The 21479-nt window shown below is 43.9% G+C and overlaps 2 protein-coding genes across 4 annotated transcripts in view; one reads left to right on the top strand and one right to left on the bottom strand.

The window, feature by feature from the left end:
* RFTN1 (raftlin, lipid raft linker 1) overlaps positions 1-21479 on the bottom strand; it is a 205681-nt gene that overhangs the window by 136885 nt on the left and 47317 nt on the right. The window lies entirely within an intron of this gene.
* LOC122730059 (40S ribosomal protein S15-like) lies at positions 2682-3232 on the top strand. Its single transcript, XM_043969259.1, has one exon. It carries the CDS (start codon positions 2798-2800, stop codon positions 3230-3232), a length of 435 nt encoding a protein of 144 aa, XP_043825194.1. The 5' UTR covers positions 2682-2797.

Raw genomic sequence — 21479 nt, 5'->3', positions numbered from 1 at the left:
ACAGGATTCTTGCCAGCGCTTACAGTGTACATTCTGATAAGAACTGCAACTTCTCTTGACGGGTTTGAAATCTTTACTCTTGTTAAGACTGTGGCTGCGCCAAAGTGGAGCAAAAACAGCTTGCCGCCCAACCTCCATGTTAAACGTGTCTCGGCCCTGTGAACCCAGAAAGTTGTTTTCCACGAATCTCTCCCTGGCAAGATCACAAAGCAGACTCCTGGGGCCCCTGGAGGACCCCAAAATAAATGGCCACATACAGCCAATTTATCTCAGCTGCGATGAGCTGGATTAAAAGAATTATCATTATTTATGAAATCGACAGGCATCAGCCCCTCCTGGTCCATTCTCCCCTGATTCCCCTGGTGCCACTTGGGCTCGATGATCCGGGTGATTTATATTACATTCCAGAGATACAGTTTCTGTTTCACACACTTAACTAACTTCATTAGCAGCATTTGCAGGTTTGGACTTAATACGATTTGACTCTGTTCCCTTCCTACTTTCCAATGTCTGGGTCCTCAGCTCTGCCTGTTATCATTATTACTGTTTATAAATGAAGTCAATCTTGTATTAACTCATTCGGTTCAAAGAGCACTCAGTGAGCAGAAAGACAACAGGGAGACAATTCCTGTCCCCAAGAGGTTTCTATTCTGGAGAGATGTGGCATGTAAACAGATATGTAAACACAAGATGTATAGAAGATGAACACAAAATATTTTTTAAGGGAGGGGAGAAGACCAGGATGGGACACTGATGATGGGGAAATAAGGAAAGGCCTCTTGTAGGAAGTGGTGTTTGAGTTGGGCCTTGAAGGGAGCCAGGGATTCCAAGAGGAGGCAGTACCCCGTAGGCATGGGGGAAAGAGGATCAAGTCTACACAGCCGCCATTTTGTCCAGGAAGGAGATGCATAAAGTCATTACTCTTCCCAGGCATTCCATTTCCAAGGAAGAAAGCTCACATTTATATTCCTTACTACAAAAACAATTTTTCTCACAAAAATGTAGAAAGTGCAAATATCATCGTTCCCATTGTGCTGATGTAGAAAATGACCCTCAGAGTGCACACACAACTTGCTGAGACTAGAATCCAAATCTTCTCTAATTCCAGGACTCCTGTCACCAAATATCAGTTCCAAATGGGCCACATGTTTGCAAAACCATCCCTGGAGTGATCAACTTTACCTGACTTTATGGTGCCAGTCTCACCCCTCTTGTGCCCCATTCTTCTAGGAAACAATTCTTCCATGTCTCCTTAATGACTCTCTGTATAAAATACGATTCTGAGAAAGTCTTCCTAAAAGCATTTTTCAGACTTGAAAATGTTATAACTGTCATAGTTGAAAGGGACCTCAGCCATTATACATAATCTAAATCATGCCTGAACAAAAACCTCCTCTGTGTCCCACATGGTCAGCCAGTCTCCACTTGAAGTCCTCTGGTAATGGGAATCTCACTACCTCCCCAAGCTCTGCCTCACCCAAATCCAATTCATTCACAAGTCAAGACACCCTTTCAAGACGTCACTGGCTCTTTTCTTTTTTTTCTTTTTCTTTCTTTTTTTTTTTTGGTGAGGCAATTGGGGTTAAGTGATTGCCCAGGGTCACACAGCTAGTAAGTGTTAAGTGTCTGAGGCCAGATTTGAACTCAGGTCCTCCTGAATCCAGGGCCAGTGCTCTATCCACTGCACCACCTAGCTGCCCCAAGAAACGTCACTGGCTCTTTTCAATAACGGATGAACAACAACAAGAAGAAAGCTTTGATTCTTAGAAAGTATTTTCTTACATTAAGGTGAAATTTTCCCTTTTGTTACTATTACCGACTAGGTCTCTTTCCACCTTATGAGACCAAGAAAGTTAAACCCCATGCTAATTCCTCATGACAACCCTTCCAACAATGTGAAGACAGCTTCCAGAAACCCAAATTTCCTCTTCTACAAATGAAACATCCAAGATATAGATTTGAATTCTCTTATCATTCTGATCACCCGTGTTTGGATATAATGTCCTTTTCTGAGGGGCGGTGCCCACAACCAAACACAATGGGCCAATGTGATTGAATATTGTACAGAATGTTATACAATGGGACTCTGTTCTATAATATTCTATTAATTCTTTTTTTTTCCCTTGTGGGGCAATGAAGGTTAAGTGACTTGCCCAGGGTCACACAGCTAGTAAGTGTCAAGTGTCTGAGGCCGGATTTGAACTCAGGTCCTCCTGAATCCAGGGCTAGTGCTCTATCCACTGCGCCACCTAGCTGCCCCCCACAGATTGTTTTTTTAAAGATAAAACTTCTGGAGGTGCATGACATTTCAGTTCTGTGGTTTGTGCTTTTATGGTATAAAGGGAGAAGAGAAAAGGGCCCAGGACAGAACCTTGGGGGACACCCAAGGTTAGTGAGTGTGACCTGGATGAAGAAGGCAGGAGAGAAATCAGGAGAGAGCAGTCATGACAATGCAGAGAGGAGAGGATTTCAAAGAGAAGAGGGAATCAACAGTGTACTAGGTAGCAGAGACACTGGGGAGGGTGAGGACTTTATAAAGGCCATTCAATTTCACAGCGGAGAGATCGGTGGTATCCTTGGAGAAAGCAAGGGTAGCTGAATAATGAGGGCAAAGCCGGACCACAGAGGACGTGGGAGGGAATGACAGAAAATGTGGAAGCATCCATTGTAGACATCTCCCTCAGAGAACTGATTCACCAGACAGAGAAAAGATAGAGGATGAGAGTTAGCAGGGATGCTTGGATGAAGCGAGGGATTTTTTAAAGGCTAAATTGTGCTTTTCCTGACAGCAGAAGAGATGGTGGAAGTGGAACAGAAGAAGCAAACCTTCCAGAAGTTCACGTACCATGGCGTGGACCTGGATCAGCTCCTGGACACGTCTTATGAACAGCTCACGCAGTTATACGGCGCTCGGCAGAGAGGGAGACTCAACTGGGGTCTGAGGCGCAAGCAACATAACCTCCTGAAGCATCTGAGGAAGGCCAAGAAAGAGGTGCCCCCCATGGAAAAACCCAAAGTAGTAAAGACACACCTTCGAGACACGATCATCCTACCAGAGATGGTGGCCAGTATGGTGGGCGTCTACAATGGCAAGACCTTCAATCAGGTTGAAATTAAGCCCGAGATGATTGGACGCTCCCTGGGCGAATTCTCTATCACCTACAAGCTCATGAAACACGGCCAGCCAGGTATTAGAACCACCCACTCCTCTCGTTTCATCCCTCTCAAGTAACCCAGATCCTAACAATAAAAACAATAAGGCTCTTTAAAAAAATTAATAAATGAAAATAAAGGATAAATTGTGTGTTTTTTTAAGAATGAGGATAAGGGGGGCAGCTAGGTGGCGCAGTGGATAAAGCACTGGCCCTGGATTCAGGAGTACCTGAATTCAAATCCAGCCTCAGACACTTGACACTTACTAGCTGTGTGACCCTGGGCAAGTCACTTAACCCCCATGGCCCCACAAAAAAAAAAAAAAAGAATAAGGATAAGGGGAATTATGCGCATGTTTGTGGGCAACAGGAAAGCTGGGGCACTAGGAGACATTAAAGATTAGTGAGAGTATGGGGATCACAGAAGAGGTAATCTACTGGGGAAGACAGGATAGAATGGGATCAAGGTTTCACAGAGAGGGGTTTGCCTTGACAAGGAGGACCACCTCTTCACAAGCAACAAAGGTGAAGGAGAATAGTGGGGAGGACTTTTGAGTGGTATGAAGCAATGTCCTTGGATCAGAGGGTGGAGAAAGGTAGACCTGAGCACCAGTGAAATGGTCAAGAGTAGTCACTGTGGAAAGCAGAGAAGTGGGAGGTGTAAAAGGATTGCCTTAGGGGCAGCTAGGTGGCGCAGTGGATAGAGCACTGGCCCTGGATTCAGGAGGACCTGAGTTCAAATCCAGCCTCAGACACTCGACACTTACTAGCTGTGTGACTCTGGGCAAGTCACTTAACCCTCATTGCCCTGCAAAAGAAAAGAAAAGAAAAAGAAAAAAAGAAAAGGATTGCCTCACTGCAGCAAGAGCCCAGTAGAGACCATATAACATACAGACCCCCGGTCAGCACAGCTTCATCATGTTCTCAAGCTCTACATCCAATCCCATGACTGCGCAAAGATGGCGGATGGTAAGAGCAACCCAAGCTTGGGACAAGGAATCTGGGTTCCTCAAAATGAAATTGGCAGCTCCGTGGATGCCAGGGTATGGCACAGCATAGTATAGTTTTGAACTGGTTCAGGAAAAGATGTAGATAAGGAAGGGAGGAGATAGCCAGTGCAGGAATGATGTCCCGGGAAAGAACAGAAGGGAAGCAGGATTAGAGGTCACAGTGATGACTAAGAACAGGATATGGGGTGTTCAAACCAAGGGAAAGACAGAATAATTGGAGATTATGACCAGATAAAGGGATTTGGGAGTTCAGGAACATGAAGTAGAATACCTATAAGCAACGTTAAGGTCAAGGGTGTGGCCGGTTCCGTGTGTCGCTGGGGTAAAGAAGTAGGTCATGGTAATATAGTGGATCAAGGAACTGATTTTACAGATGAGGCAACTGAGTTTCCAGTGAGTATAAGTGGCTATCTGAAAGTCACACAAGTAGTGAGTGGTAGAGCTGGGATTTCATCCCGAATATACCACCTTCAAATCTGGGTCCCTTGATTCCGATCCAATCAGCATTTATTAAGTGCCTACTGTGTACATGACAATGTTCTTTCCGGGATACCTCCACTGCTTCCTGGGCTAGCCCTCGTCCCTGCACAGAGATATTTTGTATTTTGTCTTCTATGTTATGTATTTCCAAAAAGCATAATGGAAACACTCATGAAAGAAAGCATACCAAAAGCTGGACTGGCCCGTGCTGAGTCTGGGCTATGCCTGCATCCTCCACCACAATTCCTCATTTCCAGATGGGAGGAGAAGGGGATTGAGCTGGCTTGCATTTGGGAAACTGAGATCGCAGAAAGCAAACGGGCAAACAGCCCATTTCTTTGACACTGATACCCTAAGTCACTCAAATCACAGAACACCACAATCTCAGAATAACAGCTACTAAGAGCTAACGTTCCTAACAGCGCCTACTATGCACCAGACACCAGGCCAAATAATCCCCAAGAGCAAGAATCCCACAGGATAGGAGGCCAAGGAGAGGGGATGATTTTGATTATCGGTAGCCTTTGGAGCCATCTTTTGAGACCGCTTTCCCATATTCATGGGACATCGTTTCTACTAAGTTTTTAACTCATCATTTCTGACCTGGTTTCTAAAGAAACCAGCATGTTTGGTATGCTAGGGATGTCCCAGGGCTGTGCACTGAGTATTTGCTTGAGAAAAATAACCAGTCAAAGAGACTGATGAACAAACAGCTTAGGTTTTCTTTTAGATAAATTAGCCACTATTTCATGTGTATTTTTCCCTTTGTATTACACAGTTCCATCTTCTGGCATCTGGTGGGGTGTTTTTCTTTTTTTTAAAGGTATTCACAATAAGTTGCTTTAAAAAATATATTTTTTAAAAAGGCTAATTCTTTCTCTTTCAAATTGACTCCTATTCAGGCATAATCCTATTTGGGATGTTCTCATTTCTTGATTGCATGAACCGATAACATTTTTCATCTGTTTCCTTCTGCTTATGCACGAGCAATATTATTTACCAAGCCTTTAATCACTTAATTCAATTGAATAAAGCTAGGTATGCCCTTTCATTTGGTCATCTGGGATGGTCTCAACTCATTTTAGCTTAAACAGCCATTGCCCCTCAGCTTCCAGGCTTAAACATTTTTTTCCATAGTATTTGACCCATTTTCTTTTAACTGTTGCTGGGAGGGGCACAGAAGATGGCTTTTGTTTTCTCCTTAATCTGCTGGTCCCACAGCACATCCATACCCTCCCCGACCCCCCCACCCAGAGTTAAAAGACTTGAATATTTCTCATCCCTGTTCTTGCCAAAAACTCAATCATTTACCCCTCATCTCCTTCCTAGACTATTGCAATCAACCGTTTCCCATGTGAACCCATCACCCAGGCACTTGGAACCTTAGGCAGTGGGTATATTGGAAATCCTGACCTGGAGTCAGAAAACCAGATTTGGAGCCGGAAGGGACCTGTCCTCTCTCTGAAGCCTTCTTGAGCATTACTCCTATCCGGGGACTCTGGGTTACTTCTAGTTCCAAAGACACTCCATCACCCACCTTCCTCACTAGGTGGTGCCATGGTTAGAGTGCCAAGCCTGGAGTCTCAAAAACCTGAGTTCAAATCCAATCTCACACACCACCTGGATGACCTTGAGCGATTCACTTTACTTCTGCCTGCCTCAGTTTCCTCACCTGGAAAATGGAGACTGAAATAGCATCTACCTCAAAGGGTTGTTGTGAGGACCAAATGATATCTCTAAAGCACTTGGCACACAGTAGGTGCTCTATAAATGCTTATTCCCTTCTCCCTCCAACTCTTACTTTCTTTGGCTTCCTTCAAAGCTCTCCCATGAGATCCCCATCTATTTACACTGTGTATATCTTGGATGTACATAGATATCTCTCCCCTGTTCTAATGTGAGATCCTTTGTATCTCCAGGGCTTACCACGTATATAGTAGGTGATTAATAAATGCACATTTACTGACTGACTAGTTTCCTTATTCGAAATTCCCAATAGTAATCACAGGGCCAAAAACAAAACTAAAAAATTATACATTTATATTTAATCTCTGCAGGTGTGGAAAGTGTTTTCCTTTATATTCCAAGAGTCAGCGGCGACAGTGATGAACCAGCAGGCCAGGAAACCCTCCATCTGAATTCTGTCTCTTACATATTTACTGGCTGTGTGAAACTGGACAAGTCATAGCCTCTCTCTCTCCACCTCAATTTGTTCATCTGTAAAATGGGAATGATGACAGCACCTTCCCCACTGGGTCATTTTGTGGCTCCAGGGAGTTTGCCTAGCAGGCCTTTCCATCCCGTTCAAACATCAGCCATTATTCAGTCACCGACAGGCTTCGTTCAGCCAAGAGAGGATGAGATGGTGACGGACAGGGGAGAGGGAACATGACATAGTCACAACAGGAAAAAAACCAAAGCCTTGCTGTACACAACATGATTATCATTTCATGGCAGACCTAAAGAGGGAAAATGGCTGGGAACTGACAATGAGTTTCCGTAATAAACCAGCTAAGCTCCATTTCTGGAGAGAACACTGAGAAAGTCAACAAAATAAATGGTTTTTTCAAGGCCCATCCCATTTTAAAATGTGAATACTGTTCTTAATACACTTTTAGCTGAGGATGCTATTTTCAGGCAGACAAATAACAGTCTAACACTTTACCCTCCACTGCTTTTCAGACTTCCTGCCCACAGCAGAAATGGGAGGCCATGGGTAGAAATGTGAAGTTGGAGGGTAACCACGGTTTCCGGAGGAGAGATCTCACACAAGGGGTACCAAAACCCAAGATCTCCCTGGGAGGAGTTTTGGGGGATGGCCCCAAACTCTGACAGTTCAAGTTCTTCTGAGCCTCAGTTTCTTCATCTGTGAAATGGGGAAAATAATATATGGAAGCCCTCCTTGGCAGTGTTGTGAAGATGAAGTGCAATGATCTAAGTCAACTTTCATATCAACGTCAATTATCACTAGTTTGATGGAGATCATTAAAAAAAAAAACCCACCTCATTGAACTTACTCACTCAAGTTTCAGGGAGTCATCTTCCACCCAGGACTTTCTCAATAGAAACTCAGAATAGCCAATAGCCTATAACCTGTTCTCTTTTTTTTGGGGGGGGGGAGGAAATGAGAGTTAAGTGACTTGCCCAGGGTCACACAGCTGGTAAGTATCAAGTATCTGAGGCCATATTTGAACTCAGGTCCTCCTGAATCCAGGGCTGGTGCTTTATCTCACCTTCCCCAGCTTAAAGCAACAGGTTCTTCCGGGCATGGGATACTCCATAGTTGCAGAAAAGGAAGTTGAGGCAGGCAGTCTACAGGGGCTAGACCAGGGCCACAATATGAATAGGAGGATAAGATGTCCCAAAAGTCTTAATGAAATGTTAAGTTTTAATCGCTTGGAATCATACTCAAGTTTTGGGGACACCTGATATTTAAATGATACTTGAGGGCCTCCAATTGGAAGCAAAGCTGAATCAGAGATTTTTTTTTTTTAAGTGAGGCAATTGGGGTTAAGTGACTTGCCCAGGGTCACACAGTTAGTAAGTGTTAAGTGTCTGAGGTTGCATTTGAACTCAGGTCCTCCTGAATCCAGGGCAGGTGCTTTATCTCTTTATCTTTATCTTTATCTCAGGCAGTCTACAGGGGCTAGACCAGGGCCACAATGTGAATAGGAGGATAAGATGTCCCAAAAGTCTTAATGAAATGTTAAGTTTTAATCGCTTAGAATCGCACTCAAGGTTTTGGGACACCTAATATTTAAATGATACTTGAGGGCCACCAATTGGAAGCAAAGCTGAATCGGAGATTCTTAACCATTTTTGTACCAGGAACCCCTCTGGGCAAGGTATGCGGAGGCCAATGGAGCCCCTCTCAGGGTGATCTTTTTAAAAGCAAAAAATGAAATATATAGGATTACAAAGAAAGCCAATTATATTGAAATAAAGATGCCTTTTTCCCTCCATTCAAGTTCATGGACCTCCCCAAATCAATCTCCTTGGACTTAATTTCTGATCTAAAAAAATCAAATTGCTGGCCCAATACCAGCCCCAAACAACCGGAGCCCATGCTTCTGGAAACATCAAACATCTAAGTCATAACATGGAGCCAAATGAGCTCCTATCCTCCTTGAAGAGCCTACTCTTCATGATTCCCAAGATCCCTTCCTCTTTTAATGATGTAAGATAGCCTTTTTCAGAGGGCAGCTAGGTGACACAGTGGATAAAGCACTGGCCCTGGATTCAGGAGGACCTAAGTTCAAATCTGACCTCAGACACCTGACACTTACTAGCTGTGTGACCCTGAGCAAGTCACTTAACCCTCATTGCCCCACAAAAAGAAACAAACAAAAGATAGCCTTTTTCAAACTTGGAAATAAAGCAGAGGTTTCTGAGCTGATAAAACCCCTCATCATAAAAGATGGGGAGGGGCAGCTAGATGGCACAGTAGATAGAGCACCGGCCCTGGAGTCAGGAGTACCTGAGTTCAAATCCCGCCTCAGACACTTAACACTTACTAGCTGTGTGACCCTGGGCAAGTCACTTAACCCCAACTGCCTCACTAAAAAATAAAAAAAATAAAAGATGGGGAGTCTCTTATCACTTAAGAGAACTCCAAGAAGGGGCTTTTGGGAGTTGTTTCATTTTTTTTTTATCCAGATCTATCAATTTCATCTGGAGGGAACTCCTGGTATGGAAATTCCCTCCACCACTGTAGATCATCCATTTGAGAAAGGTTCCCCAGGACAGTGAAATGTTAAGTGACTTGTCCTGGGCAACATGGCTAGTCGGGGTCAGAGACAGTACTAGAAACTTGGTCTTCCTGACTCCTCTCAACCCAGCTGGGTTTCTTTTTTTTCTCTTTTTTTTTTTTTATGGGGAGTGGTAGGGTGGGATGAGTAGGCAATTTGGGTTAAGTGACTCACCCAGGGTCACACAGGCCACATTTGAACTCAAGTCTTCCTGATTCCAGGGCCGGTGCTTTATCTACTGAGCCACCTAGCTGCTCCTCAACTGTGTTTCTTCTTGCAGTTTCTTGGTCCTTAATTTGTGCACAATTCTCATCACCCTACTTATCTGATTTCTCAATACCAGAACAGATTAGAAGTCAAAAATTAGATGGGAGAGGGCCTACAAGAGAAAAACATTTGAACTGGCTGGTGACAGTCAACAGTCTGTCTATAAGGCAGGAAACAGAAAAACCGCTGAATTTATCACCCAATGCAGTGACTATCAGTCATCATTCTGACCCTGGCTGGTTAAGAGGACATCTGCTCATGTTCACCGGTTTAAGAAAAACTGACTGGGAGCCAGGGACCCTGCCCTATAGACCTTGGGCAAGTCACTGGGCCTGTTTCCTCATCTATAAAATGAGAACGGTCGGACTAGATGGGCTCTGAGCTGGTCCCTTCCAAGGGCCATTCTACAGATCTAAGTATGAATTCACTAAGGAAAGATCTCTGTTAAAAATGGAGGTTGGGGGAGGTTAGACTGAATTTAAAGTGGTGAAGGAATAAATGAATGGAAAAGCACAAATTGATGTGTTAGGCACTGGGCTGGGCATACAAATAGAACTTAGACAGTCCCAGCAAAGAGGTTTACATTCTAATTGGGTGGAGTTTGAAGGGCAGGGGACATGATTTGGAAATCACCAGGAAATGGCAGGGAGGAGGTCTGGCTCTCAGCCAGATGGGACAAGAGCTCACCTGGAAGAGCCTAGAGTTTGGGAGGCAGAGACAAGAAACTGGTGGGAAGTGGATGGGGGGCGGTGTGGATGATGAGAGGGAAGGCAGCTGGAAATTGCCCAGATGTGACCATAGAGCCTAGTTCTGGGGATAACAGTTAATATGGATATAGGTGTTGAGACTGTCAAAACACTTTATGTGTATTATACATAAATGTACAGATCGATGTATCTAGTGCTTTCAAGCCTTAACACCTATATAAGATTATATATATATATATGTAATATATATATAAAGTACTTCATAATTTTAACACAAAGAGATTTTATAGCTATATCTATGAAATATACTTAAAATAGCTATACCTGTAACCTATTGATATAAGAGCTATATCTATACCTATAGCTGATATCTATATGAATACTTATAGCTATCATAGCTACACCTAATACTTATTGCTATCATAGCTACACCTAATACTTATTACTATCATAGCTACACCTATACCTATAGCTAAGATAGCTATACCTATACTTAAAGCTATGATACCTATATTTATTGCTGATAGCTATACCTACTGCTATGATAACTACATGTATACTTATAGCTATGGTAGCTATACCTATAATTGCTAAATCTATACCTATAATAGCTACACCTATACTTATAGCTTTAATAGCTATACCCATACTTATAGCTATAATCTATTCCTATAGTTATAATAGCTATACATATAATAGTTCTACCTATACCTCAACCTATAGCTATACCTATGCTAGCTATACCAATAGCTATAGTAGGTATTGACAGATATATATATCTATAGAGAGATACCTATATTTCATTTGATCATTATAATAACCCTCTGAAGTAGTTCCCATTATTATCTTCATTTTACAGATGGGGAAACTGAGTCTGAGAACAGTTCAGTGACTTACCCTAGGGCCACACAGTATCTGAGGTAGGATTTGAATTCAGGTCTTCCTGATTCCAAGTCTAGCACTCAGGTGCCCCAAAAAATCATCTACATCAAACTCCTGGTTCCCTGAATGAAGTCTGCTGCATCAATCCATAAAATGAAGTGTTGCTATCAGAAGTGAATAGCATTCATCAGTCAATGAGCATTTATTTAGCACCTACTAAGTATAGGCTGTGCTAATGGCTCAAGAAAACAAAGACCACAGTGAAAGAGTCCTTGCCTTCCTTCAAGGGGTTTAATCAGAGCCCATGCTTCATCTGGGGCCTGTTCTCTCTCCACAGGATGCACGGGGGAAGATCTCCCTCTGAAGACCGACTGTGACAGAGCCTTGGGAATGTTTTTAGGCAGAGTGGATTCAGCTTATGGTAAGTGCCTATAGATGATTATTATTGCTTATGGTAAGCGCCCTTGGTTTTTAGTCTGGGACATCAGGACTGATGGAGAGCCAGAAGTGCCTGCAGCTGCTCTTCTCACTGCAGGGTACCAAGGGTAGCCAGTGGGCAGCCGTGGCTGGACCTGGGCTTCTCTGCACAGCGGGCACGGGCCCCACAGAGGAATGGGCTAAGCAGCCCACCCCCCACCAATGGCAAACCTTCTGGTGTCCCCCTGTAAACGTACAGCCTTGCAAAAACTAGGAAAGGGGCCGATGGGAAGACCGTTCAGCCCTTTGTCCACTTCAAAACCAAAGGCTACCCACAAAGCACTTTGGGCCAGAAGGCGAAGCAGCACAGAGAGACCCCAGGCAAGACACTAAGATGCAGGGGTTGGACTGATAGTCACTAAGGTCCCTCCGACCTCTAGTGCACCCCCATTGTGCAGATGTGAAGACTGAGGCCCACAGTCACACCAGTGGGAGCCAGCAGAGTGGGGGTTTTGGTCCACCTTCCCCCAAAATGATAAGATGGCTGGTCAGGAAGTGAGGGCCTGCAGGGCTTCTGGGTGAAGGTGAAAAAAGTGTGAGTGAGTCAGGCCCACTCAGACGCCCTGAATCAGCAGCAGCTGCAGAAACTGCCACAGACCATGGGCCCAGGTATGTGTGGGTTTTCTAAACAACAGGCTGGTCAGAAGTTTGGGGGGAAAGGAGGGGGGTTGTTTGTTTGTTTAAACCAGCCATTGGCCCCTATGGAAAGGGATGCCCCAAAGGTGACAGAGGGAGAGATGAAGGGGGAGAAGGAAGACAGAGAGGAAGGGGGCAGAAAGAGAAGGGAAGGAAGGAGGAAGAGGGAAGAGAGGAAGGAGGGGGAGGGAAGTGAGAGAGAGAGACAGAGAGAAAGGGGAGAATATCAGTTACATGAGCATCCAAAAGCCAAGTTCCTTGCTAGCTCAGCACAAACCCACAATTTGGCCCAAGAATGAGGGAGAAATTCCTCGCACCCTCCAGACAGGCCTTTGGGCAAACCTCCTGGCTGAGGACTCCCTAAATGCTGGTCACAAGGGCAGGGTAAAAAAACACACACAAAGGGAATGTAAATTTCTCCCTGAAACAAAGGGTCCCTGTGTTAACAGCTCAAAGACAGGAGGCCGGCCAATATTCACAATCAGGCCTTCTCAAACAGTCTACCAGAAGCAGCAATCCCTTGTCTTCTCTAACCCTCAAAGGACTACAAGGAATAAGGGTGGGTTGGCAGAGGACTGGACGTGGTCTCACAGAGTCCTGGGTTCAAATCACACCACTGACACCTCCTCCAGACCCCAAGGGTCCTTTACCATTTTGATGTCACAGCCCTTCTCTATCTGGGAAACTGATGGACCCGTGCCAGACTGATGTTTTTAAATAAGTGAAGGAAATGCTAAATTTCAGTTAGACTGAATAAAAAAAGTCATTATTTTTTCAAATTCAAATTCATTGACCCCCTGAAATCTTAAGCCCAGAATAAGAGCTAGGTAGGGATGAGAAAAGCAATCTAGTAAACCCCCTCATTTTGGTTTTTTTTTTGTTTTGGGGTATTTTCTGGGGGGTTTTGGGGGGGCAGGGCAATGAGGGTTAAGTGACTTGCCCAGGGTCACAGAGCTAGTAAGTGTCGAGTGTCTGAGGCCGCATTTGAACTCAGGTCCTCCTGAATCCAGGACCAGTGCTTTATCCACTGCACCACCTAGCTGCCCGCTAAACCCCCTCATTTGATAAATCATGGTGTCTTAGGCTCACAAGTGCCTACATCACATGAGATCACTGATGTAGGGATGGAAGGGCCCAGAGGGCACAAGACTCTAGAAGGGACTTGGAAGCCCCTTCATCTTACAGGACCATAAACTGGTAGGAATATGGGGTCATAGATTTAAAGCTGAAAGGGGCTAAAGGTTATGGGGTCCAGCCCCCTTGTCTTACAGAAAAGGAAACTGAGGCCTAGAGAAGTTATACTGGTCATACACGCAGAAAACGCAGGTCTTCTCAGTCCAATTCCAAAGCTCTTTCTACTCTGGATGGAACCAGAGACATCTACTCCAATCACTTCATTTTTACAGTTGAGGAAACTGAGGCTGAGTGGTTATCACACAGAAATAAGAACAGGATTTGAATCCAGCGCCCTTGACTCCCACAGTCCAGCGGCCTTCTCATCGTACCAATGTCACTGCTAAGGGTAGAAGGGAAGGATCAGATGAGATAATTAACACATGTCAAGTCAAAGATCTTTCTCCATGTCAGTTTTTATTATTGATGGAGAGAGGCTGATCCTCAGGGATGGGGGGAGGCGAACTCAATGAGGAGGCAAGGGCTGTGATGCGCTCTTCCTCCGAGTCCTCAGATAATCAACTAATAGACTCAAAATAATCTAATCACCCTATAATAAATGCACATCGCAGAAACATAACGGAGAGACTATTCAACAGAATTATAAATCTGCCGCACTGCAAGGATGATAATGAAACATTATACAGTCGAGGTGAATGTCTTGCCAAGAGGCAGCCCGGGTCTGGCTCCGCCATCCCTCATGGAAATGAGACCATTCTGAACTCATCATTTAGCGGAAAGACTCCCGGGCCCGGGCCCACCCCCACCCGCACCCCCAGCCTCTTCCTGCGCCATCATCAGTCTTCCCTACACTTACCGCTCAGGGATCAGAGATAGTAAATGAGAACCCAAGTTCAGTCTCCTGGGAATATAAGTGAAACTTTACATTGTAATGTACGATGAACTGATTAAGAGCACTTAATCTATAAAGAGCTAATTAAAAAAAAAAAAGCTGGAGACTGAGTGGAGGAAATGTCAGGGGGGAAAAGAATGTAGGATCTCCCAGAAAAATAATAGATTCTGATACTTGGCAGACTCCCTTATTAGCAATTATATTAAGTAGGGCTGTCTTTTCAAAATACAATCCTGCGGTTGGAATAAGGCCCAATCACATGTAGTAGTTTAAGGCGAACAGAATCTCCTCCTTTGGGGAAAAACTCTCCAATTCCTGGATATACCTGGTTATACCTGGATTACCCGCAAAAGGACAAACTGTATACTTGTTGTAATAAAAAATAACAACAACAACAACCCCAAAGGGAGGACCTGTTTGCTTATTGTAATAATAACCCCTAATGGATGAACTATTTGCTTATTGCAATCATAATAACAATACCCCAAAGGGATGAACTATTTACCTATTGTAATGATGATAACCCCAAAGAGATGAACTACTTACTTACTTGTTGTAAGAATAGTTAAAATAATAACCCTCAAAGGGATGCACTGTTTATTGTAGTAATAACAACAACTCCAATTTATTGTTGTTGTTCAGTCATGTCCAATTCTCCATGACCCCATTTGGAGTTTTCTTGGGAAAGATACTAGAGTAGCTTGCCTTTTCCGTCTCCAGTTCATTTTACAGATGAGGAAACTGAGGCAAACAAGAGTTGAGGGACTTGCCCAGGGTCACACAGCTAAGTATCTGAGACCAGATTTGAACTCAGGAAGATGAGTCTTCCTGATTATAGACCCTGTACTCTATCCATAGCCCTACCTAACTGCCCCAATGACCCCCCAAAGGGATGAACTATTTACTTATTATAATAATAATAACCCTCAAAAGGATGAACTGTTTACTTACAATAATAATAACTACAAAGTGATCAACTATTTACTTACAGTAGTTATAATAACAAGAATAACAACCCCCAAAGGGATGAACTACTTACTACTTACTTACTGTAATAATGATAACAACAATAGCATTTATATAGTGTTTGAAGGTTTGCAAAGTGCCTTACAATTGGTCATACCAGAGACAGTGTGATAGGACCCAGCAAGAGTGCTGGGCTCAGAAAGAACCAGGTGCAAATACTGTAGCTACGTGACTACAGGTAGGTCATTCTCTCAAGTCTCAGTTTTTTCCATCTACAAAATGGGGATGAGAACACCTTTCCTATTTTTCTCTCAAGTTTTTCTGAGACTGAAATGAAATGATGGATGGATGGATGGATGGACGGACGGAGGGATGGATAGATGGACGGACAGATGGAGGGATGGATGGATGGAGGGATGGACGGACGGACGGATGGATGGACAGATGGACAGACGGATGGATGGATAGGACAGATGGATGGATGGATGGATGGATAGAAGGACAGATGGATGGATGAATGGATGGATGGATGGATGGACGGAGGGATGGACGGATGGAGGGATGGACGGATGGATGGACAGATGGATGGATGGATAGAAGGACAGATGGACGGATGGACAGAAGGACAGGAGGCCAGATGGGTCAAATCACTTTAACTGCCACCTTCTTGCCACAGACCCTAGTGAAGATAGCCTAGAACCCTGAACTGTGGGAGTAGCATTTCCCCTAGAACGCCAGCCCTGGCTCCAGCCCAGACCCCAAAGTCATCCTCAATGGGAGAAGGGGCTCAGAGAGCCTGCCACCATCAATACCAACTGCTGAGCAGCTGCCATTGACATCCCTCCAGCCCCAGAACAACAGCTTCCCCACTGACCCCAGCAATAATTCCCTCTCAAGAGCTTGGCCGACCCATTCTTTTCCTGGCTTACTGATGGAATCTCTCAGGTTCTGAAATGGTCTGCTACTTTATCCATAACCCACATGACAACACTGTTCCCCTAGCCAATCCAAATACACCTCCTGCTCGTCAGCACTCCGTATCATCCAATGGCTTTCAAGGATGAGTCTAATGCCCACAACTGATCCATCTGGTCCATAAAGATGCCTCTGCTTAGTTCATCTCTGCTGACCAACTCAATGGAGGCATTCTCACCTGACAAAGGTAGCTGGCATGTGGGGTGATAAGCTGGTTGATGCAGATAGGAATTCATACTACAACTTTTCCAGTCTCGTTTTACATTACCCAGTAGACTACCTGGCGGCACACAGTGAGGACTTAATCAGCACTGAATGACTGACCACCTCACTCCCCTTCCAACTTGCTACTGTCCAGCCAGACTGGTCTTCTCTGCTGTTCCGCACATAAAGGGCACCATCTCTAATCTTTGTCTCCTTACAGTGTCTGGAATGCACTCTCTCTCATCCCTCACTCCCTTCAAGACTCAAAGATATCGCCATCTCCCCTGAAACCCATCTCAATTCCCCCAGCTCCTGATGCCCTCCTTCCAAAACCACCTTCTGTTTGTTCTGTGTGTGCACACGTGCATGATGCTTCTGTGTCCATCCCCCCTCCACACCAGGTAAGCGCCTCAGGGGCAGGGGCAATTTCATCATTGCCTTTCTATCGCCAGCACCACACACAGTGCCTGGTATGCTTGGTACTTCATTAATGCTTGTTGATTGGTTAGAATATAACCCCCAACCTTCTCACATCACCCGCTGAGAATTAAGCAAAATCAGGATCCAAGCCAATCCAGAACCCACCTGGCCCTTTCTCTCTGGCCCTCAGAAGCACTAGGTCTTTGGCCAACCCCTTTGAAAAGATGGGCCAGAGAGAGGCAAAGTGGCACATTGTTCCAGTAATATCATCTCAGCTGGAACCAAGCAGAGCACTGCGGACGCCAAGGAATCGGAGTAAATTTCTTGTGCCATTAAGAGGAAAAAAACAACACAAAGAATATGGCTTATTTTTTCTTAGAACCACTGGAAAGAGGAGAGACTCTCTGGAAATTAGCTTTTTAGTATCCTAAGCTCTGAAACAAACGTTTCTTTAAAATTACTAAATTGTTCTTCAACGTCTAGAAGGAAATCAACAAACTTAAAATGTCGCCATATATATTCTCGTCACTAACTTTTCAAGTTCAAAAATTCCATTTTTTATGTCTGATTTTCAACTTGCCCAAGAAATCTAAATTACATAAAATAGTATACTTCCATTAGGCGTATCTCCTCTCTAGGGGGAAATTTGGGAAGAAGGTCAAATTCCAATAAGTGGCTTAATTATATATAAATACTGTGGTAAACTACAGGCCAGCTAGGTGGCACAGTGGATAGAGTATAGGGTCCATAATCAGGAAGACTAATCTTCCTGAGTTCAAATCTGACCTCAGACATTTATTAGCTGTGTGACCCTGGCCAAGTCACTTAACCCCCTTTGCCCCGCAAAAAAACAAAAAAAATACACACATGTATAAATTAACTAATAAATGTAGTATATTTGCTCAGATAGCTTTTTTCTTGATAAACTTTGTGTGTATTGTTATACAAGGTGTTCCAAAATCTCCAGTGCAATTTTAACTGTGTGTATGCATATCCTTCATCTTTTTGCTTTCCGGAATGTCACCTTTTATCACAAAGAATTAAAAAAGACAGCAGAAAAAAAAGCAGCTCAGCAATGCTAACCAGCCCAATCTAGTCCCACAGTTTATGCCATGATCCGTATCCCCTGCAAAGAGAGGGACGTGTATTCCTCCATCTCTTATTTGGGGTCAAGCTTGATGATAGTAATTGCCTGGTATGCGGTTTCGTTTTGCTGATTTGTCCTTTTTGTTGCCATCCTTGTTGTGACTGCATATACAGTTTTCCTGGTTCTCTTTTCACGTTGTATCAGTTTATAGGAAATCTTCTAATGCTTCCCTATAGCCATCATTTCTTACAATGCAGTAACATTCCATTCTATTTATATATAACAACTTGTTTAGCCATTCCCCAATCGATAGTTATATCTAATTTGTTTCCAATTCTCTGGCCACTACAAAAAGGGCTTCTATCAATACTGTGGTGTATATGGGACCATTCTTTCTATCACTGACCTTCTTGGATAATATACTTGCTGTCAAATCTATGGGTCAAAGGGTATCACGTTCTTAACCTAATTTCTGGGCAAGTCATTTCAATTCAATTTTTTAAAAAACCCACTTATTAAACACCTACTATGCTGGGAACCACACTGGAAATCCATGAAAACAACAGGTACCCAGACAGATAAGAGACCCCAATGTCACAGTGTCAAGTGGCATTAAAGGAGCTGGATTGAAGTCGATCTCTGTTCCAAAAAAACCCCTCCTGCAATAGTGGGTAAATCGTCAGGCCTCTCTGGGACTCAGTTTCTTCATTTGTAAAATGAGTGGGTTGAAACAGACAATCTTCTAGCTCTAAGATCTACTTCTTTTTAGCAGTTTTGAACAGAAGTCTCCCTGGAGACAGCAAGTATGCCAGTTTGTTAGAGCAGAGGGCTCGGGAAGTTAGAAATCCAACCAGAAAGGAGCTTGGGGTCAGCTTGTGGAAGAAGGCTGGGCTCCAGAGATAGGCAACACCAACTTCTTCTTGTTGCTTTAAAATAGTAACTTCCTTTTGCATAAATCTTTGGCCTTTCCCAGCATTTTCAAATCCATCATTCCTTGTGGTCCTCGGGACTCCCATTTTAGAGATGGCTAGACAGTGGCGAAACGAATCAATCAACCAGCATTTACCAAGCTCTTACTTACTATTGTGCCTTGGCACATTGTATCTCCTAAGAGCTGGGGACACAAGGAAAAGGCAAAAAACAGTCCCTGCTCTCAAGGAATTTGCATTCTGATGAGGGAAACCACATGACCATAGATCAGGACATGCAAGATAGTGTATAGAGTCTATGGAAGGTAACTTTAGCTGGGGATACTTGGAAAGGCCACTGATGGGAAAAGAAGACCTTAGACTGAGCCCTGGTGACGGAGGCTAGATCATGTTCATCATAGGGCTACAAAATAACATCCTGCTATTGGTTTCTTCTCCGCTAAATCATTTTGCCCCCATGAAACAAATTGCTATTTAACGGGACTCAATTTGGATGGACCAGTCAGTCTTGACACCAGGTGGGAATCTCTTGCACTAAAGAAGTGATGGGTTTATATCCTGGGAATGCTTGGGGAGGGTTCCAGGAGTCATTTCAGTACCTGAGATTAGCCAGAACCAAAAGTGGAAGATTCTGCTAGATTGTAAAGGGTTTTCTTTGAGGAGATTAAAAAAAAAAATCTTAATATTTCAAAGAGTTGTTTTGTGTTGTTTTTTTTTAATTCAGCCAGTGTGTGAGGAAGAACAATGAAAACAATCCAGAAGAATAGGTTCAATTTGGAATCTATTTGATTACTGAAAGGCTTCATCAAGACAGTCAACCCAGCTGGGCAAAAAAGTCGACAAGAAGAGGACTTGGAGAGAAAAACAGATGCGGCATCCGATGGGAGCTCTCCCGGAGTAAACAAACACCCCACAACAAAAAATCTTGACAGCGATCCAAACTTTATACAATAATGACTTAACAGAATGGCCATTTATGTTTTCTGTCTTCCTCCCTCCCCCTCCCTCCCTTAATACAAGGGCATGGTAATTGGCTGCTTTTTAATAAAATTGTACAATCTTCGGGTGGTAATTTAACCACTGGATTGGGCGCCATGTGTCTGTTATGACCGCGACAATCACGGCATTGTTAAATCACCGAAATTACAAGAAGATCAGGGCATCCTGATCTGAGCAGGATGGGCTTACACTGGACCAGCCCTACAGGTTTTTGACGCTCCTGGGGAAAGTGTCCTGCACTGATGAGAACCAAAAAAACGAACATTTTCAGAAAGGAAAAGACTAGTTGCAGAGGCATGTTTCCACCCAACATCTGCTTTAAAGGTGTCTATTAAGGGGGAGGATTTTGGCTGAAAGAATTAATTAATGGATAATCCAGATTGCTGAAACAATTTATCAGCCCCCAAAGGGCTCTCCCCCGTGACCTTGGGTATGCTTCATAATCAGTGTCACAACACTCCGGGAGATACTTCTGACAGATTTATGGGATCATGAGTCCAGTTCTTCCCATCTTATCCAGCAGAAGAGCCTCCTAAAAGAGAAGGGATGTAATAATCTCTTTCCCTGTGCTTTAGAAAATTGCATGGCTGCCCCACCCTCCCCCTACAGCAGCCAGGCCATGCCCTGGATAAACAACACTGCTGGCCAAAACTGGGGGGGTGGGGGGCACAGAATCACCCTGACCAGACCTGGCTGGAAGTGCCCCATGTTCTCTCCTCCTAACAAAACCTGCTCTGAGCGCCTTGATTCATCTCAATCGAACCTGTGATTTCATCACCAAGGTAGGTAAGGAGCACCAGGAAAGGAACTTCTGTCAGTGGTGATTAGAGAGTTCTTTCTCTCTAACTTTTAGAATTAAAGAGTTGTCCGAGGCATGGAGAAGTTGCCCAAGGTCACATAGCCAACGTATTGGAGGCAGCACTTGAAATCAGGTCTGACTCAGAATGGCTCTCTATCCATTCTGCCCAGATGAGTCTTCTCACCCTAAACCATCTTATCATGGATAGCTTTGGTATTCTGTTGAAACCTAAATTCACCTTCTCAGAATAATGCTTTTATGTGTATAAAATACATGAGATTACAAAGGAAACCAATTGTATTGAAAATCAGTTATGGAAAAAATGTTAAACCAAGTTCATAGACAGCAGATTAAGAACCACTGCCCCAACATCACTGATATACGTAAGCATTTATTAGGGGCATAGCCTGGTAGAGTGAAAGGCCAACTGGCTCAGGAGTCAAAGAATCTGGGTTCAAATTCTGCCTCTCATGCTTCTACCGATGCTGCCTTGAATAAGTCCCAACTTCCCTGAGCCTCAACGGACTGTATCTGCAAAGATGAGGATTTTGGACTAGGTGACCTCTTAAGTCTCTTGGGGCTCTAAGTCTATGATGCCAGGAAGTTTGTGTATGGGGGCAGACATGAAAGGGCTGTGACCTCCATAAGTGGATGGGGGGCCCTCATCAATGACATCATACACCCCATGACATATCTGAAACTGCTCAAGTTGGTG

Source organism: Dromiciops gliroides, chromosome 5 (assembly GCF_019393635.1).
Source record: "Dromiciops gliroides isolate mDroGli1 chromosome 5, mDroGli1.pri, whole genome shotgun sequence".
NCBI lineage: Eukaryota > Metazoa > Chordata > Mammalia > Microbiotheria > Microbiotheriidae > Dromiciops > Dromiciops gliroides.
Note: the sequence above shows the minus strand (reverse complement) of the source record. Positions and strands in the feature narration are given on the sequence as shown.